This window comes from Rhamphochromis sp. 'chilingali' (genome assembly GCF_963969265.1).
Source record: "Rhamphochromis sp. 'chilingali' genome assembly, chromosome: 3".
In the NCBI taxonomy this organism is placed as follows: domain Eukaryota; kingdom Metazoa; phylum Chordata; class Actinopteri; order Cichliformes; family Cichlidae; genus Rhamphochromis; species Rhamphochromis sp. 'chilingali'.
The window spans coordinates 42203151-42231015 of record NC_137931.1 but is presented as its reverse complement, the minus strand read 5'-3'; the positions used below and the strand labels follow the sequence as shown (position 1 = coordinate 42231015).

The following is a 27865-nucleotide window of genomic DNA, read 5'->3' as shown; positions in this document are numbered from 1 at the left end:
TTGCCTTCAAACACCAAATAACACCATGACAAAATATGCAACCAACGTAAACTGAACTAATTTCAAAGAGGCTGGCAGATGCAGCATGGATCACCAAACAGGTTTTAACTGTAATTACTGTAATAAACTACTTTTGGCAAACAAACTTCATTTAGGCCTCTATGGTCTTAGGTCTATTTTCATATATATGTATATATATGAAAATTTAAATATCTTTCAATAAAATTTACACATTTTATACTGACTGACTTGCAAACTCTGTCAGGCTGACAGGTAGAGTCCGACCTGTGCGTTCTGAAAGTTTACAAATTCTGTTACTTAAAAGAAGAAAAAACACTGAAGGAGAGTGAAAGATCAGAACAAAGGGAAATGAAAGGCCAAATATAGCCACTGTCTGCTTTGCAGTTTGCTTTTGTTTGAATCGACAATTGTTTGGATTCCTCTCGAACACTCACTATTCTACACTGCCAAACAGGCAAAGTAAAGCTGGTAAGCGCTGTTATAATCATATCCACTATTCATTGTTTGTATGAAAAGCAATACTAGAATTTTCTTGCAAAGAAAAGGTATAAGGAACTGTGAAATAATGGCAAAAAAACACCCAGCCCCATCATCAAACATGCTATAGTTGGCCTTCATTGGAGTATACAGTCATTATCTTTAGGTCTTATAACTGTCTTTGCTGTTTATCAAATGCCACACATTACTGGCTGGTGAACTGCCAGAAACTCGGTGGGCAGTTATCACGAACAAACATAACCTCAGCACTTATGAACACGACTCTTTGTCTCTTGACTGAAGCTTCCACCGGCTTCGGTTTCAACTTAAAGTCACAACTTTGTTTCTCTTTTCTGAGCTATTAATTTGTGTTTAAACAGTTTCTGTCACATTTTAAAATGTCACAGTGGGAAGAAGCTCGAAGAAATAATAAAATGAATCACTGATAGTTAAGTGTCAGATCCTGGCATTGCAGGTAGCTTTAGGTGCGTTGATAAGTAAAAAAAAAAAAAAAAGAAGACTTTTAAAAGCAACAGTGCATTCTTACTCAATACAAACATGCTCAGGCTATAAAAAGTTTAGCAGCATTGTAATGATCCATTTATTTTATCTTTCCTAACACTAAAAACAGCTGCAAATGGGTCACCCTTCCTAAAAAATAAAAAATCACGTCTGCTTTTATTACTGTAAATTTAAAAATAAAATAAAATGGACAGTAAGCACATAAGAGCAATGGCAATATTTCACACCACAAACTCCAACTTGCTGGCAGATGCAGTACTAAGGTATTGGGGTGAAACTCCACACTCACACTTAGCAAACACATTTGTTTTTACAAAAACTAACACCTACTGCAGAAGAACTGCGAGCCATCAGATTTACAGCCGCAGTGAGTCCAGCCCCCACTGTCTATCTCGCTGCCTGCTTTGAGCTCCTGCCAGCATCTATCTAAATATAGACTGACCTCTTCCAATATGCACTTCATGCTGAGAGGTGCATCATGAATTAATACAAACCTGACGGGATTACATGAGGAAATCATTTGCCCGTTACACAGTGTGCGCTACTGGATGTTAACTGCCCTCTTGAACCTGCCCTGTAGACAGACTAAGTCCGTGTGTCCAAGAGTAAAGCCCAATAGAGCCTGCAGATAATGAACTTACCACTAAATCCCAGTTATTAAGCTCTAACAGAGTGATTGCCTCTGCAATGTTGTCAATTCCAGTGCAAGCCTGTGAGGGGAAAGCAAAACAAAAAATGAATTCAGCAGACTAATGCATCGTATGAGATCAAATTCTAATTGTGAAAAGAACAATAACAGTTACAGTTTAACTACTACTCTATTACCCATAAAAGCAACGTGAAATGGTAACAGTCTTAAGAACGATTATGAACATTCAGTGATGTCTTGATCAAAACAAGGTTGCCAGTTTCTCAGAATCTCAGTAATACATATTCAGCATGACAACAAACATGGGCTTTAATGTCAGTACCATTGAAATAAATTAGTAGGTCTAGTTTAAATGTAAAACCTTAATAAATAAATAGAAACAGACTCAGATAGTAAAACAGTAAAACATGTACTGAGCATTTTGGTCTTTTGGTCTTTAAACCAGCATGACATTTCAACCTATTAGACATGTGTAAGAAATGTCTATTTTCTTTATAATAGGAGCAGTTAATACTTAAAACAATATTTATGCCAACATTAAGGAACATTTTATGCCTATTTAAAATGACCCTCTATAGAATTCATAAAGTTTTTACTTGATGATGAAGCGCTCTTCAAGTATCTACAAAAAAGCAAAGTAACACTGGCATGTCCCTGCTGTCTGCTGATACCAGGAAAATTTGGTGTTAACAGCAAGAAATTAATTCAGAACAAAGTGCGATGCGGTGTTGAAACCAACAGCCCAGTACTACATATCAAGAATAAAATCCAAAGCAAACTAGTTGTGTGTGTATATAAAGTATATTATCATGCTGGCTAGACATAACCTGGACTTTAGCCCAGCCTTTGATACCACTGATCTTGATTCACAAGTCAAAGCCCTGTCTTGGATTAGTTTACTTCATATGTTGCTGATAGAATGCTTTTGGTTTCAGTGGGCAAGATGTTTGCTCAGATCTGCTCTCATCATCCAGCTTCGTACAACGATCTGGTTTAAGTCCTCTGGTGCTTTCATTGTATAGTCTCCCTCTCTTTTAAACCTTGTGAACTGGATCTGGTTGAATAATTTTTTACAGTTAAATGCAGACAAAGACAGCACATCTAATTATTGCTCCTCAGAGCATTACTGCCAAATCAGACAGGAACTGGGGTCCCTTTATCCAATCTAAAACCTGACATGCTAAATCATGGGATATTTTGTCTGCTTTTCAGTCTTTGACATTTAATGCTCACATTAAGTCTCTGATATGCTGGTGTTTTGTTTTGTTTTGTTTTCCATTTGAGAAATATTACTAAACTCTAAAAGTCAATTGGTGATGCTTGTTTAAGACTTTGCCTCCTCTTGCTTGGATTGCTTTTATTCTCATTCTTTTAAGTTCTTACATTTCACCCCACTTTTAAGGGTTTTGCATTGCCTTCCTACCAGGTTTAGATTTCGGTTTCAAATCTTGGTTCTGACTTTTATGGCCCACTGCATCCCTCAGGTCCTCAGATTGGGGCCTTCTTTTGATTCTGCATACCCATTTGAAAACAAAAGGGAATTCTGCCTCCAAACCTTAGCTCCAAAATATGGAAGAGGTTACCACTGTTTAGAAAAAACAACTAAATTGTTTAGATAAGTATTTAAGTAGTGGTTGTGATTTTGGGTTGTTTTGCTTGGTTAATGTGTGTCAACTTTGCGAATAGTGCGGGCTAGTTTTTACCCATTCACCTTTTTAAAGCACTTTTTGACGGTCCTTTGTCTCGAAAAGAGCTATAAAAATAAAAATCACTTACTTCCCTAACAGTATACTAAAGTAAACTTGCAAACAAAACTACAGTAACAAGCTCTTCACCGGGGAGCTTGCGTACAGTTAGCTAAACACAAACAGAAGATGACGATTATATGCTGTTCTAGTAAAGACCGTCAGATAAACAGAATCATAAATTACTGCCAGATTGCAAAGGTTTATCGCCATTATCGCAATGTTCACGGCAAACTGGGCTTAACATTTAGAGTCTTTATGGATGACACAGTTTCTGATAAGGATTTGAAACGCTGGCAAAACAATGTGTAAACAAGCTGACAGCAGCGGCTAGCCCCGAAAATTCCCTCTCAGTAGTAGTTGGATCGTTATATGTAAACGATTCAAAAGATTAGATGACTGTTGTCATCTGTCTGGGTCATCTTTTCTGTTATGTAGTTATTGGTCACACAGATAACAGGCTTCTTCATAATCAGGTAGCAAGTTGTCAGTGTGTTAGCACAGCGTGCTAACCACAGAAACACCAGCTCAGGTCTGCTGTTTACCACGCCAGTCCGAGGCGTTTCAACAACAACGGGCACATTAATGCCCACCTCGTACAATATGAGGGGCTAAGAAAAAATGACACTCACCTGAAAATCGGCCAGAATCATTTCTCTATCCATGTTGCTATCGCCGCTTTCGGAGGCCATGGCAATGACTGGCTAAAAGCAGTTCTTGTTCCACTGGCTCTCGCTGCTTTCTGTACTCACACAGGGACGCTGAGTGCTGGTAAAACTGTTTGCTTAGGCGTGGCGGCGAGTGAACGAGCTGTCAAATTGGGAAATGCTGAACTTTCTTTGATTTTTAACTGCTTCAAATAGACAAAATGCTGTAAAGTAACGTTACAGTGTTCAGTTATCTCATATCACTATTGTCAGCTTTACGGCTGACGTAAACCGGAGATTTTGTCGCAGATTGTCGTAAAAAACCCCAAACGCGATAAAGGGAGGTTAACTTTCATGTAGCTGCATGAAATCAGCACTTCTCTCCTTAATAACTGTACCACTATAAATATGTTTACTATGCACATATCTACAGACTGAAGTCATACATATTTAATATTCTATTAGCCAGGGCTTCCACATGCCTAAGCTTTAGGAGTAACACGACATCAGAAATTATATGACTTTGTCCAAGTGTTATTACAGAGTTGTAAGGTCATTTAGATTTTATAGACCAGTCTTGTAAATGTGACATAGGTGAAGAGTTCACACAGCCAGCCCATGCAGTAACAGGCTCCTCCTCCAGGTCAGCAACTCCGCCTGCTGTCTGGTTCATGATATGCTTTTTGAAACAGATTAAACCAAGCCACCGATGTGAGGCTCTTTCATGAGCAAACCTTCTCCCTTTAGGGTTTCGCCACAGCGGATTATCTCACCCTATCCCTAGCATCCTCTGTCACAGCAATCCTCCTTCACTGCATCCATGAATCTCCTACTGCAATCCCAGGTTTCCCTCTTTAGCTCCTGCCTGGTACCTTCATACTGTCACCTCCAGCTCCGCCTCCAGTCTTTCTGTTAGTGCCACAGTCTCCAAACCAAACATCATCGCAGGTCTCACTTGTGAGACTTTTTCTCTCTTGCTGCTATCCTCGTCTAAACCCACTCCACCCTATCTGCACGCTCTTCTTCACATCTTTAGTGCACTGTCCGGTGCGTTGGGTGGTTTCACAAACAAGTAGAGATCTTAACTTTTATTCAAATAAATATTTTAAATATATTTTCACATCAGTGGTATTGTTATTATTTTTCCTCTTTCCGCATGCACAGTTTCAAAGAAAATTTTGGTCATCTATACGAGTAATATGTTTCTTGGACACTAGAGGAGACCCATACATCATTTATCCTACTGAAATAATATGGCCAATAACACAGTCCTCAGTCCTTGTTAATACAGTCCCCGCTGTAGTACGTAACCAGTGGAAAACTCTGTGGCTAACACACAAGACGTTTCTCCAGATGTCTAACAGAAGCATTGTGAAGCATCGAGGCCTTTTAATTTAAAAAGGATAGGCTACCGAAATGTTCAAACTGTAATTCAGTACCTTATTTAATTGTTTGTACATAAATACGAAAACGACTCGTACTTTTTTAAAAAAGTTGTGTCCACGTGCTTTACAAAGTAAAACTAAAGTGGTCCCAGTTATTAAGTCTGAAACTTACAAATCAAATTAGTTGGCCTTCCCAGGAAAACTAAATGAAATGTGCTCGATTATACTCTTACTAAAGCTCCTAAATATTTTAAATGATAATAAAATAAAAAGTTATTATTATTATTATTATTATTATTATTATTATTATTATTATTATTATTATTATTATAACATTTTATCTTAGGCATTGTTTAAACCACGCCAAAGCAACAGGCGTTGGCTACGCTTGGCTGTTTCTCAATATGCATACTTGGTATTTAGAAATCTCCCTGCACTCTTTGATCGATTCCCAGAAGAGTTCCTTGGCCTCTTCCACCACCAGGACAACATCTGGAGAGGCCTTTCTTACAGTTGAAACCACATTAGTTAATTATTGTTTTCAAGAAGTAGTTCAACAAATGGGACTGAAATCCTCACAGTATCCAGTGCAATCTGTCATCCCAGCCATGCTGTAAAGTAATTATCTCAATCTCAGGCAGTAGTTGATAGTATTGTCCCACGCTTCTTAATCAGCCACTGCAGCAGATAAGGAAAAAAGTTCTCATTGCCCTAGTTTACAATAGATATTAAAATAACAGTATGCATCATATAAACACTGTATGCTAAGATTTCGAACTGTCATGGGCCTGGGTCTGTTATTTTGGGGTTTGATGAATAATTATTAGTTTCATTTGTCTTCTGGAATGCTTATGGTTGTTTGTTGGTGTGATCTGCTCCTGTTCCCTCGCTTCCCTGTGTAAAAGTTGGAGTGAGTGTGTGTGTGTTTGTGTGTGTGTCTATCAAGGAGCCCTACTTAAGAGAGTAGTGGACGGTGGATAGGACTGTACTAAATGTGGCATCTCTCGTTTCTAGGTTAAATGTGGAAACATGTGACGGGAGCAGCACACTGTGTACATAGGCACCAAGGAGGACAAAACTTTACCACATATCAAGGAAAGGAATCAAGGCCTGGGAATTGGGAACACACTGTGGATTGTTGGCACTGTTTCATAGCTTTTTGTAAATAAACACACTTTCTGTGTTTAGAACGTTCTGCATTTGGGTCCTCCATCAACCAACCCTGACACTAGCAGCCTTAACTTTCATTTGATCACCACAGGACATTGGTCATGAGTTTAATGTGTAATGAAATATGAGCTCGGGCAAATCTTGTGTTTAATATTGCACAAGAAACAAGACAAAACAGCTTTCCTGTCTTTGAACAACACATGGAAATTTTCACCTCTTCAGAACAACTACTGAAACGTGCAGGAAATCCAGTGTTTATTACACAGTGTGGAAACTCAATGCTGGACTCAATCAAACATCAAAGATGATGATGATGATGAGATAGCCTTTATTTGTCAGTTGCAGTTGCCCACAACCGAGATGACAGACCTTGCCAACCGTACATACAATACACAAACATCACTGCTGCAATCTTCGATTGCGCCTCCAGCTGATCTGGTGTCCACATCGGATGGGAGGTAAGCATGGGAGGAGGCGTTGGATCCGGGGTAGGGAGGGTGATAGTGAGGGCATATCAGTGTAGGTGTTTCGTGCGTCTGCATGTGTGTGTGTGTGTGCGTTGGTTTACAACACCAACTGTCTGCCATCTATAATCCAGTTTTGAGATCCCTTCCCAGACGCCTTAACGCTCACATCCTGGGCCGTCTGACCTCAGGAAATCACATGATAGGGTGGGGCCAGGTTTCACAATGACTCTCCACCATTTGACCCTTAGAACTGAAGAAGCTTCTCGGATGAAAGGTGAAACGTCTTCAAGCAACTCAAAGAAGTCCAGACGCTTTTCTTTGGATGACTGAGAATCTTCACAGACACCTATATTTTAAGTTCTTTCAAATCCCTTGGATGTTGTCAAATTAACATACTTAATTGCAAAATGATTATTTTTAGATTGGGTAGTTAAATTGTAACCTTACATTTTATTGTACTTACTTTGAAGGACTTGCCTTTAGGGAAGTAATATCCCCCAAACTGAAGTAAAATAGTTAGTGTATCTGTGTATTGCTTAAGACCCCAAAGGGAAGTACGGTCCTCAAAAGTGGCACAAAATGGTTTATCTGTGTTGGTTTATCACTGAAGACACCAAAGGGGACATTAAACATTCCCAGTCCCCAATAGGAAGGTAAAAATACTGTATGAAGAAATATTGCTTAATGAAATGAAAATCTCAAGTGATTTATTTTATTTCTGTGGATTTGGAGGTGTAAAATTCAGTTGTCAGCCTGCTTCTAAACCAAACAGAAACCGGTGTCCCCAAAGGGTGGGAGTTAAAAAGTGCGACCTCAAATTTGACTCAAGCGAGTATACACACGCGTGTGTGTGTGTGTGCGCACACACCTCAAACACATATAAATTGCAAATTTATTTATTTATTTGTATTTATTTGAGAAGAAGCCCCAAAACTATGACAGAGCTTCCATTGTCCGAGCCATTTCTCGCTATATTAATATAAATGACTGAACTTCCCATTTTTCTAGTGATAGATAGAATATTTTTTCTTAATACAAAAACAAATGGTAGAACAGGTTATAGGTATTAATACAAACATTTCTAAAAACCTTATTTATATCCGTTTATGAAACGATTTTTCCTCTGGTCAGCTGTCAGACTTGTTACCATTTAAAACTGAAAAAAGAAAAAGAATACAATTAGTTTCACATAGTACAGGAAATATAGGAAAATAATCAGCTGTCAAATAAAACAGTAAAATCATTACCTTGTGACATGTTAATCTGATTTGTTAGCAGCATTTCTGCTTCTGTTTCATTCATGTTCATGTATACAGTGTCAGCTTTGTTCTGTAGAAAGATTGTGATTATATTTGTTGGTACTGACTTGGAGCAATGCACCTTTAACTTAGGTTATCGCTTACTTTGAACTCTGCAAACAGAGCGCTGCCCATCACTCTCTGCACTTGGTCCTCAACAACAGGGAAGGAGACGACAAAGTACTACACAGAGATGAAAGCAGACACCAGAAGCTGATATTCATATGTCTGAATTAATGTTTCTTTCTACAGATGCAAAACCAAAACAAATGAGAAACGGAGATGAACCAAACACATTTTTACAAACAGCCCAACTTCAAGAAAAGCAGCCTCTGTTTCCACTTAATTACAAGGCTGGCACTTTCTGGTTCTAATTTAATGCAAAAGAAAAAAAACTGGAACACAATAATTGCAAATTACTGCTTACACATTTTTCTTAAAGAGGGTGGAGGCAGTGGGGACCAAGAAGCAGTGATAAGAAAACCCATAAGTAATCAGAAAATTCTATCAGAACAGTAACAGAAACTCAAACCATCTAAAAACAGTTGAAAATTGGGCAAGACATAATTACTTTAACTGTCCTGCTTTGTAGACATGCATTAGTAGATTGCTGACAGGACCACATTCAAGCATGAGGTAATGAAGCTCTCAAAAAGCAGTTGGGTTACAACTGTGAATATGTCCTATTCTGCTGAAAAGAAAAAGTAAAGAACAAAAAAAAGTGAAGTCTTAAAATAGAAGGCTGAAGCGCTTTATAGTATTTTTTTTTAATTTGTACCAAATGGTTGTGAGAAATCATCATAGGTGTCATCAGCCTGCTTTTTTGAGAAGACACACACACACTGAAGTACCTCTAATGTTAGACTGGCTTGTATTTGGCCATCAGGATGTTCTCTGTTGCCCATAGTGTGCAGAAGATGCTGGATCACTCCAAGAGAGAGCAGCTCACGAGAAAGCTCTTGATCTTCCTCAGCCAGCAGCCTTTAACAAATATTGAACATCATTAAAATGCAGAAAGGACATCGGGCATAAAACTGCCAAATCAAACATGGGGAGCTACTGGCTATTGTGAACCCTTGTGACATGGGAGCAGCTAAAGATAGCTACTTTATTACAACATATAAAGCTATCACACTGCCATGAATAAAATGTTATGTCATGGTTTTATCAAACCATGGCCTAAAAAGTCAGTTTAGCTTCATGCATCTCAATCTATTTAGTGGGAAGTATAAACCACTGTCACTCTAAATCACCCTTTTTGCTACCAAAGAAAGTGGTAACAAGGCAACAACACGACACCTGCCAAAAAGGAAATAGTTTTGCAGGTGGTGACTATAAACCATTGTTCTCTTCTTATCCCTCCTGACAGATTTTTCTCTCGTTTTTCTTTTAGCTTATGACTTTGTCACTGCAGCTGGGGTTTAGGAGGTAGAGCAGGTTGTCTACTAATTCAAAGGTTAATGGTTTGAGCACCTGGCTACTACAGTCAAAGTATCCTTGGGCAAGATACCAAACCTTGAGTTGTTCCCCTTGCATCTATCGTGAACAACTCAGGATTTTTGTTTATACTGTCCTCATTGAGTTTCTGTGGGTGTGTAATGCAAATGTTAGAGAAGATATAAGTATGTATGTATGTAAATGAGTGTGTGATTTGTTTCTAAAGGTTTGGTCATAACATCCACATGACGCTCCATGAGCACGGCATGATAGCAATGGTCTTTGGCAACCACCTGCAAAGCCATCATGGTTTTGAACAATTCACATTATGTTCTGTTTGCTAACTGGACAGAGAGATATCCCAGAAGTTTAACTGAGTTTGTGTTATACTGTGATTGAGGAGGTTATTTGGACTCCATACCGTATTGTTTTAGCTGCAGCAGCTTGCTGTACAAGTACAGGGAAAGATCCAGTCATCTCAGTCATCTCTGATTCTGACAAGATTGTATAAGGTTGTCAATAAAACATTTTATGAAAATGACTGTGACAAGTTAGGGCTCATTTACAAAATTATAACACATTCACTGATGGGTTGTGTAACTGTATCACAAACTGCAGAAAGGCACCAATTAAAATATGAAAAGGCGGCCATAATTGGTCAAAAGAAAGAGGTGTATATTAAAGGCTTTCACAGCGCACAACCAAACTCTAATGTCACCTTTGCTGATTTGATGCTGGTGTTCTTTTTCTTTAATAGGCCTCAGTAGAGCCACCAAACCAGTCAGTAGAACTGCCTTCACATCATAATGCTTCAGGTCTAAGATGAGTTTAATGGCTGTCAAAGATATAAAGAGACAAAACCAGAAAAGCTGATTAATAATAACAGGATCGCAATTTTTCATCCACAATCACAATGGCTAATGGAATGATTTGTTATTTCACAGGATACACAGAAATTTCAGGATAAATTTAAAAATTAGCGTGTCAGCTTACCTTCATCCTGAACTTCCAGGTGTAGGGATCTGAGTGTGTTAAGCAGAGGCTCTACAATGCTGTAATGGGCTGTTTTCATTTTTCGCTGCAAAAGAAAAAATGTTAAAAATCAGTTCTGCAACATACAGACTGACTGCAGTAACATACAGCTTTGTGCATACTCTGTAAAATGGCCTGTATTTGTATAGCACTTTACTAGTCCCTAAGGACTCCAAAGCGCTTTACACAACCAGTCATCCACCCATTCACACACACATTCACACACTGGTGATGGCAAGCTACATTGTAGCCACAGCCATTCTGGGGCACACTGACAGATGGCTGGCTTCACCTGGATGATACATAAGGTGTGCAGAATAAGCTGCAGGGATTTAGGTGAGCTACAAGTCATGCAGGTAATCAGATATTTGTAGACTTGGTCCTGATATCTGGGATTTCCGTGGGACAGGGACTCCAAAAGGACCGACGCTGCCTCTTTGGTTTCATCTCTGTTTGATGTGAACAGGCACTCGCCTATGACTTTAACACCTGGAAACAAAGCAAAAGAAGCATTACTGATAAAATAAACTATATTGTAGGCTGTTTTAAAATCTGATCTAAAATCTAAAATAAATTTACATATGCCACAGACAAATGTGAAATTTACCGTGACTTTCACAGATGATCTCCTTGTACTTGCGACCTGCTTTTGAGACAGTGAGTAGAAGTTTGATGGCTCCGGCCTTGTCATCATCTTTGCTCTGAGAGTGGCTCAAAATGTCCAGCAGAGTGAGAGCTCCCCCATCCTCCAGGAAGTTCATCAGATACTGATCACTGATCAAATCAGAAAGATGGTTTATTGAAAGAAAACATCTGTTGGCCTAAAGATATTTTTGCAGATTACAGTCCCGCATTTTGGGTCACTTACTGACAAGAAGCAGACAGGAAAATCCCAAGTGCTTTCAGCTGAAGTCCCAGGAAGGTGCCTAACATGTAACTGAAGTATTAGTAAAGGGTTGTCCAGTTGCAGGCACATTCTGAAAACTTTATTCTGATATTTTATGCTAGAATATATTCAGCACCATTTGGCTGTATGTGTATAACAAAAAATATGTTTTATGATTTAAATGTGTTGTTTTCACATGTTATGCAGGCCCCTCAAAATCAAGATAGTCCCAAACCCGTGCAGGTTTAACCAGCAGTAGACTTAAATTAAGCCTCATTTAAGTCTTCAAAATAAATCCTGCAGGACTTACGCAAGGAAACACGAATCCCACTACTATTTGGAAATATTTACACCCCACCCAGGACACGTTTTTTGAGCTGTACAAAAAATATATGTCCAAAACTAACAGTTTTCCTAGACCACGGCTGAATAAAGGATACGTGAGCTTCATCCATGTGGTAAGTCGAGCTAGGAAGAGACTGGCGACCTGCGCAAACTCCAGCTCCAGCTCATAAAACGTCTTCCCCGTGTTTTGAGTCACAAAGGTGCTCAACATGCGACCGCGGACCCTCATGTCACCGCGGTCCCATTCCTGAAGAAAGCTGAGAACTTTGCCGATGTTAGCTTGTTGCTCTTGTGTTGACATCGTTTTGTTGCCTTGCTTATCGCTGGTAAACCGAAATTAAGCAACAGTGAAGAAGCAGAGCCAGAAATCTGAATAATTATCCAGAGATACAGAATAACATCTTAAATTCAGAGGCTTGATTTTGGTAGCTTTCTTCCTCTATCTCTGGTTTGCTGCTGCTAACTCGCGGTTGCTTAGTAACGGCCACACACTGGCACCCGGAAACTTGGTGGGAGGAAAATCAGAAGAACTTCTGACACTACTGCCGCTAAAGACAACTAGGAGTGGAGTTGACATCTTTAACACGGTGAAGGAGTTTTTCGCGGAGAAAAAGGTACCTTTGGAAAAGCTGGTATCGCTGACTACCGACGGAGCTCCTGCTATGATCGTCAGACATACAGGATTCATCGCTCACTGTAAAGGTGACACAGAGTTCCCAAACTTTATGCATTACCACTGCATCATTCACCAGCAGACGTTATGTGCAAAGGTGATCGGCTTTGGGCACGTCATGACTCCCATCATGAGTGGACACTTGAACTTGCATTTTTAAGGGACATTACTGGGAAACTGAACCATACGAAGCAAAGGTAGGACTGTTGCTGACATGATGCTTTAAATGCATTCTATCACTTGTACTGTGCTGTAATTAATAAACTAACATGTGTTATTATCCAAATGTTACTGCAGGAAAAGCATTTTTTCGCAGATCAATGTTGAAGCTACAGTTAATAACGAAGGTTTGCATCTTTTCGCTGTAACATATGAAATGTATCACAATAACGTTTATTGAACTGTGTATTTGCCACCTATTAAAGGTCTTTTATATAGTGTCTCCGTCGCTTACGGCCATACCACCCTGAACACGCCCGATCTCATCTGATCTCGGAAGCTAAGCAGGGTCGGGCCTGGTCAGTACTTGGATGGGAGACCGCCTGGGAATACCAGGTGCTGTAAGCTTTTTCGCTTCTACACACAAACCGCAGAGGGCGCTGCTGCTCAATCAGTGGAGACAGCTTCAGTAAATACTCACTGATAACATTTCTAAAACTTGGAAAATGCTGACTTTTAAAAGCTTCGTAACAGGTTTCTTCAGGCCGGTTCTCTGGTTGTGAAAGTCCAGCGACAAAAAGGATCCTCATTTTTTCCTAGAGAACATTGAACAAATGTATTTTTCTTTTTTAGATCTATAGTTTATTCATTTGACCTACATTTGGTATGACATTTTAAAGAGTTTTACCTTTGTGACTTCGAAATATTATCTTATATATTATACTTAAAGATTTTATCTAAAAATATACGTATTTAACTTTATTATAATGATTTTATTTCAGACAATGTGATGTAACTTGATACAAATAGTTGTTTTCTGTCTGACAGAACAGGAAGCATCAACTTCATAGTAGCTATTTGCATAATTAAGACATCAACTATAAGTGTTCCCTAAATTTCCTGCACACATGAAGAATTCCCATTCCTCATATGTGCCATGTTGTCTGCAAACCTGACAGTTCAAAAAATCCTGTGTTGATTAAGGATGGCAGTTATTTCCTGAAACAGAGAGCACTCACCTCAAACCACGGCTTGGGCTCTCTAGCCAGTCTCCTGGATAGAGGGTGGACTCTGTCTCAGTCTGGAGTTGCCCCTGGTGAAAGGCGGCGGGCTGGGGTGGGTATCCTATTATCCCCTCGGCTTGCTGCCTGTACGTTGGGGTTTCTCCCAGTGGACGAGAGGGTTTGTTCCCTGGGCCTTCAGGTTGGGGAACAGGCCCTGACTGTCATCTGCGCTTGTGCACTGAATGGAGGTCCAGAGTACCCAGCCTTCTTGGAGTCCCTGTGTGGCGTGCTGGAGGGTGATCCACCTGGGGACTCTGTTGTCCTGCTGGCAGACATCAATGCTCATGTGGGCAATGACAGTGAGACCTGGAGGGGTGTGATCGGCAGGAATGGCCTCCCTGATCTGATCTGAGCAGTGTTTTGTTTTTAGACTTCTGTGCAAGCCACAGTCTAGCCATGTGGAAAAGCAAGTTCGAACATAAGAGTGTAATCAGTCCATTTGAGGATTCAGGGGTGACCCTGAATCCTCCCTTAGCTATGCTGCAATAGGTGTAGGCTGCTGGGGAATTCCCATGATGCATGAGTATTTCTTCTTCAGTCACCTTTCTCACTCACTATAGACCTCTCTGCATTGAATCACACTTGTTATCAATCTGTGTCCCTCTTCCACAGCATGTCTTTCATCCTGTCTTCCTCCCCTCACCCCAAGGTCACGGCAGATGGCTGGCCCTCATGCATTATTGTAGGGTCTACCTTACAATATAAAGCGCCTTGAGGCAACTGTTGTTGTTGTTTGGTGCTGCTTAAATGAAATTGAATTGAAATCGAATCAGCAGCTCACAGTCCCAAACCAGGTAGCAAAGACATAGTTCTTACATGGCTTCATCAATTCTGTGAACTGCATACTTATAAAAAGAGTTTTCACTTTGGAAAGTGGGATGGTTTTCTGGAAATTGTATGAAAAGATTTGCAATTTCAATATAATAAGACAGACACTAGCCAGAAGCCATTTTGAGAATGCAGTGGGGAGAGGTGAAAGTGATTTTAATCTTCCTTGTATAGACGTATTGGAAATGCAAACATTTGATTGGAAAGATATTATTTTAGACTCAGAGGAAAGATTCATACAGCAAGTCAGTGAAAAGTAATTTTTGGAGAGCCATAGGTTTACACAAATGGGAAGAAATCTTTAGTTTTTTTTTTTTACCTGATAAATATCTTGACATGTTGACTGCAATCAGATGACACATGAGTGTGCAAATGACTGAGGTCTGGATGCAAAGCTTGGAGGTTTGAATTCAGAGAGGATGACTGTGAGCATAGATGGTCTCTATGTTATATAGATACAGTCTGTGTTGTTTAGGCCTCATTACTATGCACATTTTCACTAGATATTAGAACAACATTAAGAAAAAATGCCTTTGATTATTTTGAGAATAAAGTCAGAATTTTGAGATTAGAGTCAAAAATGTATTTCGAAAAAAAAGGTTGAAATGTGAGGATTACCCTTGTTGTCCAAAGACATACTGCTACGGCTGCTATACCCTCTATAAAATGCCTTGTTTAGGCGAGTTATTGAAACAAATTGATCAGCCGTTTTGTCATACAGCATACATCCCCTTGCATTTATAGATGTAACTATCGATAACCTTTCTGTCTGTCCATTACAAGCCATTTTCTTGTGTGCAAATTCATTCTTCAACAATTGTGTGTTTTTCCATCCAGATGCAGTTTTCTGCACCATCTTATCAATGTTCTTATACTGATCACCACATTGTGTTTACATGCTAATAGAGAAATCATTTCCTTCCTGTTACCAAAACCGATTCTGAAGTACAATTTCACTCAGAGGATATAGCAACCATGGCAGTTTGTAATCTGTAGTCTCCACATTTAAACTTTTTTCTTGAAATACTATTTCAACTTTTTTCTCAATTATTTTTTCTTATTGTGGCCCTAATACTCGTTTGTACACCTTCAGGGAATTATTCAGATGTAGGAGGAGCACTGGAATTAACAGGAGTACTTGAGTGCTTCCCAATTGATAGTGAAAAAAATTAAATCAGGTGTCATTTCCCCTTTTTGTGTTTCACAACTTGTGATTACACTTTTGTTTATTTATTACTCTTTTACAGTTTTTCTCGATTGCTTAAACACTATAACCAGGCTTTTAAACTAAAATTTCAAAACCGTAACGCTATTTTTCAAAAAGCTCACCCATTTCCCTGAACTATAAACACTATTCCCTGCTTTGACACATGAGTCAAATTTGGTGAACTGTTACTGCAAAACTCTACACACAAATCCCTACATTTTTCAGTGCTTACACCATGTAGTCATTTAGAAAGCACTAGCATTCAATAATGTTAACTTAAGTCAGCATAGTTTGAGCTCAATTAGCACACAATTAACCAGGTGGAAACACTAGGAGTCAAAATTTATCACACACCAATCAGAACCTTCGAATGTGTGACAGTTACAGTAATGAGTGCTTCTATTTTTGTAGGACACAGAGACGACCACCTGGTGGAGGCAGGTTAAGGCTTTTGTCGGAGGGGCAAGAGAGGGAACTTGTAAACATGGTAATTGCAAATAATGTAATCCGCCTGCAAGAGATTCAAAGGAGAGTGATTGAGGATGATCATCTTTTTCGAGGCATAAATGCCATCAGCCTCTCCACAATTGACCGCATCCTCCGAAAGAATCAATTCCGGATGAAACAGGCATACCGAGTCCCTTTCGAACGAAACTCTGACAGAGTGAAAAACCAACGTGTGGAATATGTTCAGGTATGAGTTTGGATATTGTATAAAGTATTGTGTACCATCACAGCATGGCAGTTTATGCTGCCATTTCAGCACTCTTGAACTGTGGTTCAGGGTACCGATTGACTCTACTGTGTTATGTGTTTTGCAGAGAATCTTTGAGATTGAAGGACGGCCTGTTCCCCATGAAATAATCTTTGTGGATGAGGCAGGTTTTAACCTGACCAAAAGAAGGAAAAGGGGGAGGAACATAATTGGCCATCGGGCTATTGTAAATGTCCCTGGTCAGCGTGGGGGGAATGTCACTATGTGCACAGCCATCAGCCAACGAGGGGTACTCCACCGCCATGCCGTACTAGGACCCTATAACACTATGCTTCTCCTTGCTTTTCTTGATGGTTTAAGACAACATATGTTCCAGCTGGACTACAGGGAACCAGCACAGCCAGAGCAGCCTCACTACGTTGTTGTGTGGGATAACGTCAGCTTCCATCGCGCTGCTCTGGTTCGTGACTGGTTTACCAATAACCCAAGGTTTTCTAATATCTTTCTGCCTGCATACTCTCCCTTTCTAAACCCGATAGAGGAGTTATTTTCGGCATGGCGGTGGAAAGTGTATGACCGAGAACCTTATGTCCGTGTTCACCTCCTTCAGGCCATGGAAGAAGCCTGCCTAGACATATCAGTAGATGCATGCCAGGGGTGGATCAGGCATGCAAGAGGATTTTACCCCCGCTGCCTGGCTAGGGCCAATATAGCCTGTGATGTGGATGAGATTCTCTGGCCTGACCCAGACCAAAGACAAGATGCTGAGGTGGAATAATGTTTTTTGGTGTGTGTTGTACTGTATAGTACATGAATAAAAATGTGCCACTGTACATACATTGGTTGCGTCTTTTGTGTTTATCATGTGAAAAGGTTTTTGAAGGGGAGAACCATAAGCAACCTAATTGTTTTGGAACTATTGTTTTGAATTAATTGTACCAGTGTGCAAAACTCTGTTGTAGTGTGTGTGTTTTTGAGGGCTTGTGTTTGATGTCTGAGGGCAAAGTTTGGTTTTTCAGCAAGAGTGAATAGTTTTGAGTGTAGAGCTTCATTTTGACCTGGAAATAGGATGTTTGGGAAATTGAGTGAGATGTTATGGATTTGTGTTTACTGTTGTGAGAATATGAGGCATAGTTTCAAGAAATGTGTTTTAGCAATCGAGAAAAACTGTAATTATTTCTTGGCTTTTTTTCTTTTACTTTATGATTTATGATCTATTAGCTGCATCAAGCTCAATGTTCCTCTTTGTGGAAATGTTTTACCCAAACGCTGATAGCTCAATTTCCATATTTTTCCCATAAACCCCATTCGTAAACATGAAAGCTTCCTGTTCACTGGGGGTTTCTTTACCAGATGTGTTAGCCATGCTCACAATTGTCTAATTTTATCTAGCATGCTCAAGTCTCCTATAGACCCTGAATACAAACAGGCATGGGATTCTATTTTTGACACCAAGTTTGTTGTGGAAATCTGAAATAAAATGAGGTGCACACAACCATGCTGTTTTCATTTGCTTATTTAACTTTGGGGGTCAAACAACAGTACAGACAGCACGCCAGCAGAATTACAAGCACAGAAACATATAAAGTTACAAGTTATCTACATCCCATGGTCATAAAATACATTTAGAACATTGTAATAAAAGATAACTTGAACATCAACACTTGCTGTAATTGAAAGAATCCATGGTGACAGAATAAAGTGATAAGGAGCTTTGAATTCAATTAGGTCAGCTTGACAGAGCGAAGTAGCAGAATCTTTTTAATTTTCACTTTTGGTTACATCGACAGAGCAATCAGGAATGCTTAAATTACACCTCTGAGAATCTTGTCGATCCATTGACGGTATTTTGAGATGTCCGTATAGACATTGGGTACATCTGGGTATTTGCAGTTTAAATTTTTGTTGAAAGAAACAACACCAACTGCGAACCCATTGCAGACCAGAGGACCACCGGAATCTCCCTGTGAGGAGGACATATTTTAATTTTGTCAGTTTATATTAAGTGTTTTATATATTTTGCAAAATCTAATTAGTATATATTGAAGAGACAGAAAACATACCTGACAGAATCCTTTATTTGTTCCATAGCCACCTGCACAGATAACTTTGTTAGGAAGATCAGGCCAGTTTTCCTTACAGATTTGATGTTGAATGACAGGAACGTTCACCACTCTGAGCTCATTAGGTAGAGTGTAATTTTCAGTGAAACCCCATCCAGCCACCTGGCACACTTCATTTTCTTGTAGTTTTATTTCAGCATGTGGAAGCTGAATTATCCTTGCTGTGCGGTCTAGCTGAACTTTCCTAGATAACTGAAGACACACAACATGAAATGAAAATTTGAAATGTCTGTTTTCATACAGTAACCCTTTTGCTGTGATGAAATTTGAATTATAACGCCACAAATATAGGGTCTTATAATTCATGTGAAACTGTTACAACTATGAATATGTACATACTTTAAGGAGCATGATGTCATCACCATATTGAACATTTCTATAATTTTCAAACTTGATGGATTTTTTAATCTCTATTTTTTCATGATGGTCGTTGAGATTGTGGCTTCCAAGAACAACGTGTGTAAGGTTCCTGAAGAAGTAATCAATGAGACTTGGTCAGTACATTTTATAAAAGCGTACTGACCACAAAAGACGTTGGATTACTTACAACTTACTTACTCATTGTCACAGTGTGCAGCAGTGACCACAAAGTCTTCAGCGATGAGAAATCCTCCGCATATATGACCATGTTTGTTCTGCACTGAGGCCATATAAAGCATTGAGTTCTTTGCTGCCTTTTCCCCATGTATAATATCACTTCCATGCCCTAAAAAAGTAAAACCAAAATTAAGTTAATGTCCCAACAAATGGTTGGAAATTGATAACAAAGACTTGCAGTTCTTACCGAGGCATGCAAGAAGATGGAACAGTAGAAGTTTTTGCAGACCGTGCATGATGTTAGCCAAACGGTGAACTGTTTCTGGTAGGAGCATCAAGGAGACCTTTTTATAGGGTGTTTTGCCTTGTTGATAAGTATGATAATAATCACTCTCATTTTGACTTTGAACCACATCCTTTTCACCCACCCAAGCCACCCCCACTTTGAGAAATGTGAGAAATGTTGCGAATGTCTTTTTTGTGTTTTATTATGGATGCATAAAACCAAGAAAAAAAACCTTACATCCGATGACCAAATGCTGATCAAACAACTTTTTTAAGGAGCCAAATTTTGTGTGCTTTCTTTCCCAGGCAAGCTTACATATCAGCTCAGAAAGTGAAAGTGTAACACAATACAGAAACAGTGTAATTACGATACCTTTTTAAAGTCTCACCTTTGCAAAACAATATTTTTTAACTGAGTTTTAACTTTGTGGATACTACACCATCACAAGAGCAACTAAACACCCTGCTGCTGGTGACCTTCTACAGATCCACCATCGAGAGCCTGCTCACCTATGCAGTGACAGTGTGGCATGCCAGCTGCAGACAGGAAGAGACTGCAGAGGGTGGTAAACACAGCGCAAAAAATCATCCTTGTCTGCCATCTATAACTCCCGTTGTCTCAGCAGGGCCAGAAACATCTTGAAGGGCAATACCCACCCCGGCTACCATCTTTTTAACCTACTACCCTCTGGCAGGCGCTTCAGATCCTTACAGGCCAGAACAAACAGACTCAGGGATAGCTTCTTCCCCAAAGATATCACCATACTCAACTAAAACTTGCACAAACGTAATTTGCACTTCAGTATCTGCACTGACTGTATCATCGTTCTCTGGCGGTCTGTTTGTGTTACTTGGTGCTGTGTATTTATATTATATTTATTGTTATATTATTGTATAGTTTTTTAGAATGCGCTAAGCACATGTGCACTATGGAGCTGTTTTAAATCTTGTTATAATTTGTATAATGACAATAAGGACTTTCAATTCAATCACAACTGGTATTTATATTGAGGATTTTCCTAAACAAATAACTAAAAAAAACCCCACCATTATTCGCTGGAATAGATCAAAGCTGCTGAACCACATTTGAATTCTGTGATGAATTGTTTTTCAATCAGGGAAATCACAATTACCAGATTTATGAATTTCATTGTTGTCAGTTACAGCAATAAAACTACTGCATTCACGCTATTAATAAGTAAAACAGCAACTGATACATATAGATAAGAGTCGAGCATTATCGCTCATCTGTTAACATGCTAACTGAACACATCAAGTTTAACTGGCTATAAAATGTTGCTGATAAGTCTGACTTTCAACAAACAACCACATGCACATCAAAGAAATACAGCATAATAAAAAATAATATTAATAATAATACATCCATCCATCCATCCATTCGCGTCCGCTTATCCTTTTCAGGGTCGCGGGGGGCGCTGGAGCCTATCCCAGCTGTCATAGGGCGAGAGGCGGGGTACACCCTGGACAGGTCGCCAGTCTGTCGCAGGGCCAACACACAGAGACAGACAACCATTTGCACTCACATTCACAGCTATGGGCAATTTGGATTAACCAATTAACCTATCCCCACTAAGTGCATGTCTTTGGACAGTGGGAGGAAGCCAGAGTACCCGGAGAGAACCCACGCAAACATGGGGAGAACATGCAAACTCCACACAGAAAGACCCTGGCCTGATGGTGGAATTGAACTCAGGACCTTCTTGCTGTGCGGCAACAGTGCTAACCACTGTGCCTAATAATAATAATACAGATACTCACATATATATACAAAGTTTTATACATATTGCATGTGGGTTAAAACTGCAACACTCTATTGATATTTATTTATTGTTTGCATTATTTTTCATTATTTTATTTTGGCTCATATTCTGTCCAAAGTTTCTAAGATTTTTGACATCTTTTGGCATCGGACTCTGCACTGCTTCACATCAACAGAACCTGAACTCAAGCCACTGGTTCCCTTTCAGCACAAGTCTGAAGGGCAGCCTGAACCTGCTTTGTGCCACACACACCCCCAGCCTGCACCGTCTGGTCCTGTTGCGTCATAGGTTTCCGTACTGTCTGGTCCTGCTTCGCCCAAGCCAGTGGTCTGGACTCCTCTCGAGTCAGTGGTCACTGCACAGTCTGGACCTGCTTCACTCAAGGGTCTCCGTTGACCTCCTGGGGGGTGCAATCTTTGCGGCCACCATCGGCCTCCAGTCCTGTCGCCCGATGGTTTTTGTCATCATTGTCAGCCTCCAGACCCAGATCTGCTCCGCCTTCATTGCTGGCCTCCTGGTCAGCTTCCAAAATTGCTCTGTCTTCGCCAGTGGCCACACTTTTGGCCTCCTGAACTGTTAGTTCTTTGTTTTGGTCTCTATTGCTCCTGTTTTTCTTTGTGTTCACTCGAAACACAAAAGATGAACCTTTTGCGAAACAGTCTGTTTTGCTGGTAAGTATGATTATTATCTACAATATTTTGATTTCTAACCACATCCTTTGTTCAAGTTAAGTTTGCACACTTGTGTTGCATGATCATAATCATAGTGCCACATCAGTCTGAAGGACAGACATGCTCGTCCATCATTATTTGCTGCTTATTTTTAGTTTAACATTTGAAATTTAAGACACTTTAGGCCTCCCGATTTGTTTCATTCAATATCCTTTTTGGCCTCCTGGTCAACTGTAGGTACAAATCAAGTGACTTTGGATACTTTTAACGAGTGGAAACTCAGATGTAAAGACTTTACTGTGGAAATCAAACTTTGTCAGTATGATTAAGTGGCTATTTTGGATTATACATCATTGCCAGTGACTTTTGTGACTTTCTTCTTTGCTTTTTTCTCTTATTTTCTGCATCTTTCAATGACGAAGCACAGAAACCAGTTTCCTGCTTCAGGTCTATCATCAGACTCATTGGTTTTCCATTTACACATAAATGGCTAAGATATGACTTAACGGAAGCAATGCACGTCATTGGAGTCAAGTCAACAATAAATTTTGCATCCACCAAGGTCTTCAAGGTTATCTTGGTTATGTAATGGTTGAAAACTGACAAAAAGCCTTATAGTATAGTGTGTACTGGCAACATATAGACATATGTGGAAGCAAACTACAATGTGTTTAAAATTTGTTTATTCCAAGATTTTTGGCTTTTCTTTCCTCTGGTTTTTCACATACATTGATTGACCTGTAGTTTAACTATACTCACAAGTAAAGAAGGCAGATGCCAGGCTTGACACAGCTGAATGGCATTATCTTTGAGATCTGCAGCAAACTAGATGAACCGCAGACACTACAGGATCCAGATAAGCTATTGCTTGTAGAACATGTACGTAAACTGTTCTTTGCACACACATTTGCTGATTTCTCATGCATTTAGTCTTTGTACTACTAGTCTGACTATATTATTATTTTGCATTTGTTTTCCTATAAAATCTTTAGCTGTAGTACATGATGCATATAATCTATTGCTGTATAGTTCAAATCTCATTGGCCTGTGGACAGTGTCTGCCGTTCAGCCATTAGAAGATGCTATTCAACAATTTAGCTCACTGAAATGTCTGATAAAGCTTTCAGCAGAGGTCTGTATTTCTGAATTTAAAAAGTCCATGTCAAATGCTAAGTCATTACCTTACCTCATCCAAATGTCATCCATAATTGTCATTCTTAGATAAGAACTGATTTCACTCTTGTCACCCTTGTCCACATGCTGAATCTCTTAAGGCTGTATCCCTTGTACTTTGCCACGTTGTTAAGGAGACTAGTGTAAGGTCATTCAGATTCTCAGCTCACCGTTCTTCTCTTTTCCTAAGTTCTTATTACTTCTCATACCCAGCTCAAGGACAAGAGGTCAGGAAAAGACAATGGGAAGGATTTCTGGAATGTATCCTATATTAAATGTTTTTGTTCTTTCTTGACTGTTTAAAACGTTTGTCCTACAGCAACCACCATAGATAAAATTATGCACTGGAATTTCGAGAGATTAAGTAAACAGACATCCAGAGGTGAAGTTTTTACACACTGTAACTTTGTCATAAGGATGGACCCACACCCTGAGCATTGGGAAAGGTTTAATACGTTTATTTACAAGCTGTGAATAAAACAGAATGGCACTGTCGGTGATATGGTGAGATTGAGGCTGAGTACATTATCCGGCTGACACGAAGATCTGCCCACATCTAAGTGTGTTCTTCAGTCTTAAAAAATCAGCTTCTGTTCCTTTGATAAGCAGATGAGTTAATCAGCAGATTGATTAAGTAGAGAAACCGATAGCGGAACAGAAGAAGATGTTTTTGGCTTTTCTTTTTACACATTGGTGTAAAAAAAGTTGTTTTTAACGAGCCTTCTCTTTTTTACATCACTTCTCAGAAGAGACATTTTCAGGCTAGCTTGGATATCAGATCAGAAAGTGAATGTTCTTAGTTCTTACCTCGCCTTTTACCTTCAAAGAAATTGTTTACTATCACAACTTAATTTTAAATGGACAACTTTTTCAAATGAAGAGCATAAGAAGAAACAACATTATTCATTTGCATAGGCCAAAGCTACCAAAACACATGTGATTAGTGTAATAAACTGTTTTTGAATCAAAGAAACCACAGTCACCAGATACCGGTCATAATGTCAGCATTCTCACGGAGATGAAAACACTGCATTCACACTGGCTAATGACTAAAACAACAATGGCTTGCTAATAACTAGTGCAGTTACATTTACTCCATAGCATATAGCAGATAAGAGTCATATTATCTCCCATCTTTCAATCTGATTGAACATGTATAAATGCCTAGAAAATGTTGCTGACTAAAAAAACTTGCTTTAGACAAACAGCCACAAGTACAGCAGCAAATGCAGATACATGCATATTCACAAGGTGTTAGACATATTGCATGTTCTGCGTGCAGAACTAAAACATTACTGAGATACCGAATTCATATATGCATGGTTTTAGTATTAGGGCATTTTATATTTTGGCTCATATGTGATCCATGTTTTCTGAGACTTTTTTTGGCTATCGTCACGGGTCTTAGGTTGAAGCAATTTTCTTTTTGTATCTATAGCAATGTTTTGCTTTTTAAAGTGGAAAAAACTAAAGCCTTTGGCCTGTTCCTTGGATGTTCCCACAGCAAAGTTCCCCAAAAAAGTTTTGAAAATGACATGAGTAAGAGAAAATACAGTTTCAAGCTTCAGGTTTTATTTTTTGCTTTTGGACTCACTGTAATGCCAAAATGCTTAAAGAGATTTAATCATTCCTGACACCTGACAGTGTAACAGAACATCTTGACTCAGGATTACATTTCTCTGCATGAAATGAATGTAAATGATATTCATATTGAAACATGAAATACTGCAGTAATCTCACAGAGGAGGTGCTGTTGGTTGGTGTCAAGAAGGAAGAGTTGGCTATCATAGTGTGAGAGGGAAGGTACATCCTGGACAGCCTGCAAGTTGGTTGCAGGCGTAACACAAGGAGACAGAAAACCATTCACTGTAAAATCTAAAAGCATCAATTAAGCAAACAAGTGTGTCGGTAAACTATGAGAGAAAACCTTGGCCAACAAGGAACTTTAAACCCAGAACCTTCTTTCAGTAAGTAAATGGTTCTCACCACACACACTATTCTGATCTCACACCAAACTCTCCATTTTCTTGTTTCTGACAGATGTGAAAAGTTAATTGAACGCTGCCCCCTAATGGTGAAAATCTAGCTCTGATTACAGCAAAAACTCTCATTGAGATCTAACAAAATGATCATGACTGGTTGGAGCCCAGGGAAGGAAGGTAGGACAAAAGATGCACTGTGGAAGAGAGCCAGAGATTAGTAGCATTTCTTTTTCTTAAGAATGGGTTTGATCCAAGAAAGGAATTTTGATATGTCTGTATAAACGTTGGGGACATTCGGATAGTCATAGATTTTGTAGTTGTTAAAGGAAACGACACCAACTGCCAAATTGTCACACACCAGAGGGCCACCAGAGTCACCCTGTGAGGAGGAAATATTATTATTTGATTTGCCCATCAATCATCAATCTTTTGTTAATACCGTTATCATAGGTTGTAGATAGAAAAAAAGTTACCTGACAGATTCCTTTGTTTTTAAAGTATCCACCTGCACAAATAACTTTAGCTGGAAGCATATTCTGCCAAACACTCTGACACCTGTCCTTGTTAATGATGGGGACATCCACCACTTGCAGCTCGTCAACACTTTCACCGTTACTTTTTATGGCCCCCCATCCAGCTACACTGCAGGTTTTGTTTTCCTTTAGATTAATTTTTGGATGTGGAAGTTTAATTGGCTTAATAACTTTGTTTCCTTCCAGGCGAGCTTTCCTGGACAGCTAGTGGCAGAAAATAAGGAATGAGATAGAAAAGAGAATACTTAAGGCAAATTTAATAGGGTTTAAATCCAAACCATAACAGAGTGTCCACATGTGTAGCTGGTCAGTTGAATAACCAATATGTACTACAATACATAATCATCACTAACATTTAGTATACCTATTAATGTGCAACACATTGTTAAACTAAATAAAAACATGTTTGTTTTGTATCACATATATTGCAAAAGGCAAGCAATAAGGAACTTTCTTTCTTTCATGTGCTTTCCCATGAGTAATACATCCAGGGCCAGTTACTTAAAATAAACTACAGTATTGTGTAAAAGTGTTGAGGCACCACTTATTTCTTTATAGTTTGCTTCCAAGGAGCCAGGCTTCACACATGGCTTGCTGAAATGCATAAAATTCATTTCATATCCAGTTCTTATACCTCATCATTTTCAGAACATTTCAGGTTTTTAGAGTTCTTTTTGAACAGTGACAAGAATAATGCAGTTTGACAGGCATAAAATGGTATTTGTGCACCAACATGGTGACTGTCAAACAGCTACTAGCCAAACACTTGGCTAAAACAAAAACAAAAGACAAAATCTATCTATATAGCATCAACATAACAGATAAATAATATCAGGAAGTCATGTAAGTATATGCAGCAAAAACCTGATACAGGACCTAAGAGATGCATGTCTATGAGATTCAGGAGTTATCTACTTACTTTGAGAAGCATGATATCATTTCCAGATAGAACATCCTTAAAAGAATGTTTGCACATCTTCACATCATATCTCATTGTGTCATCAACCTTTTTGAGATTGTGAGTGCCCAGAACAACACTTGTAGGATTCCTACATTAATGATAATACAGAAATTGAACGTTTATGTTTTGATGAATTTGAGGTTGCATGAAGAGTTTTGATTACTTACTTGGGAGCACAGTGCGCTGCAGTCATTACAAAATATTCACTGACAAGGAAACCTCCACATATATGTCCATTGTTGTCTTGCACTGACGCCATATACATCATCTGCTTTTTCTCAGCCTTTCTACCTTTTATGATTTGACTCCCCAGTGCTGAAAGCAAATGTGCAAAATTTAAAAGCAACACACTTTTGCACATCTGTAAGAAATGGATAAAAGCTTACCATTATGTCTAAGAAGCGTCAAAGTTTGAAAGAGCAGAAACCCTCGCAGAGCGTGCATGATGCATGGAAGTCGGGTGAAAAATCTTTCAGGGAGATAGTCGACCACTTTATGCTTTACCTTGCACTCTGTCTGTGGTTTGTGGTTTTTGGGGTTGTTTTCACTTCCTGTCTTCTCAACGTTCATTTCATATCTTCACAGAACATTTGAATCACTCTTTATGCTCTTAGAACTGAAAAAGCTTTTTGGATGAGAGGTGAAACGTCTTCAAGAAACTGGAAGTCCAGACGCTTTTCTTTCCGAGCTCCAGCTTAATTAACAGAGTGATGTAAACTAAATGCTATCACGTGTACATGGAGATATATGTATACAATCAACACACACAGAAGTACTTTGTGCAGGATCCCTGATACATCTAACTCACAAAATATAATTAAAAGCACTGTTTTGTTGGAGCGCACATGCAGAAGCTCCATGATCATTTCTAACAGGCTGAAAAACAGGAATGCAGGAATCAAGATATCCAGAAGAGCAGTACGGTTAGCAAACATGGCAGTTTTTGTAGTTGTGTAATGACCTATTTTCATGGTCCTATTTGTATTATGCACGTGTATATTGATGTTTGTGCAAAGCAGGCCAAACCAGATTGTCACACAACCACAACATATTTTACTTTCTGTATTATTTTTCTTTTTTGAAATGCTGTTT

At 39.1% G+C, this 27865-nt stretch overlaps 5 protein-coding genes across 6 annotated transcripts in view; 1 reads left to right on the top strand and 4 right to left on the bottom strand.

Moving 5' to 3' along the window:
- Positions 1 to 4357, bottom strand: part of faf1 (Fas (TNFRSF6) associated factor 1) — a 60584-nt gene extending 56227 nt beyond the window's left edge. The window contains exons 1-2 of the mRNA XM_080878188.1: positions 4047 to 4357; positions 1662 to 1730 (exon numbers count right to left, since the gene is read on the bottom strand). Of these exons, the coding sequence (XP_080734314.1) occupies positions 1662 to 1730; positions 4047 to 4106 (129 nt within the window). The 5' untranslated portion in view covers positions 4107 to 4357. The remainder of the gene's footprint in view (positions 1 to 1661; positions 1731 to 4046) is intronic.
- A 2550-nt stretch (positions 4358 to 6907) lies between these two features.
- armh1 (armadillo like helical domain containing 1) lies at positions 6908 to 14384 on the bottom strand. 2 transcript variants are annotated; one of them, XM_080879031.1, is made up of 11 exons: positions 12177 to 14384; positions 11719 to 11787; positions 11458 to 11624; positions 11143 to 11339; positions 10812 to 10896; positions 10537 to 10653; positions 10240 to 10312; positions 9233 to 9362; positions 8487 to 8564; positions 8331 to 8412; positions 6908 to 8239 (listed from the first exon to the last, which is right to left on the bottom strand). In XM_080879031.1, exons 1-11 carry the CDS (start codon positions 12380 to 12382, stop codon positions 8211 to 8213), a joined length of 1233 nt encoding a protein of 410 aa, XP_080735157.1. In that variant the 5' UTR covers positions 12383 to 14384; the 3' UTR covers positions 6908 to 8210. The 2 variants fall into 2 exon arrangements, with proteins under 2 accessions (XP_080735157.1, XP_080735158.1); XM_080879032.1 differs by lacking the exon at positions 8331 to 8412.
- Positions 14385 to 16241: 1857 nt separating this feature from the next.
- Positions 16242 to 18134, top strand: LOC308394628 (uncharacterized protein). The gene is made up of 2 exons (XM_080879033.1): positions 16242 to 16706; positions 16834 to 18134. Exons 1-2 carry the CDS (start codon positions 16383 to 16385, stop codon positions 17503 to 17505), a joined length of 996 nt encoding a protein of 331 aa, XP_080735159.1. The 5' UTR covers positions 16242 to 16382; the 3' UTR covers positions 17506 to 18134.
- A 398-nt stretch (positions 18135 to 18532) lies between these two features.
- On the bottom strand, positions 18533 to 19722 carry LOC308394241 (mast cell protease 8-like; the record flags this gene model as incomplete). Its single annotated transcript, XM_080878484.1, has 5 exons — positions 18533 to 18691; positions 18791 to 19042; positions 19190 to 19319; positions 19409 to 19556; positions 19635 to 19722. 5 exons carry the CDS (start codon positions 19720 to 19722, stop codon positions 18533 to 18535), a joined length of 777 nt encoding a protein of 258 aa, XP_080734610.1.
- A 5771-nt stretch (positions 19723 to 25493) lies between these two features.
- Positions 25494 to 27217, bottom strand: LOC308394242 (duodenase-1-like; the record flags this gene model as incomplete). Its single annotated transcript, XM_080878485.1, has 5 exons — positions 25494 to 25658; positions 25753 to 26016; positions 26732 to 26861; positions 26941 to 27088; positions 27160 to 27217. The coding sequence occupies 5 exons, from the start codon at positions 27215 to 27217 to the stop codon at positions 25494 to 25496; spliced, it is 765 nt and encodes a 254-aa protein (XP_080734611.1).
- Between the last annotated feature and the right edge of the window lie 648 nt (positions 27218 to 27865).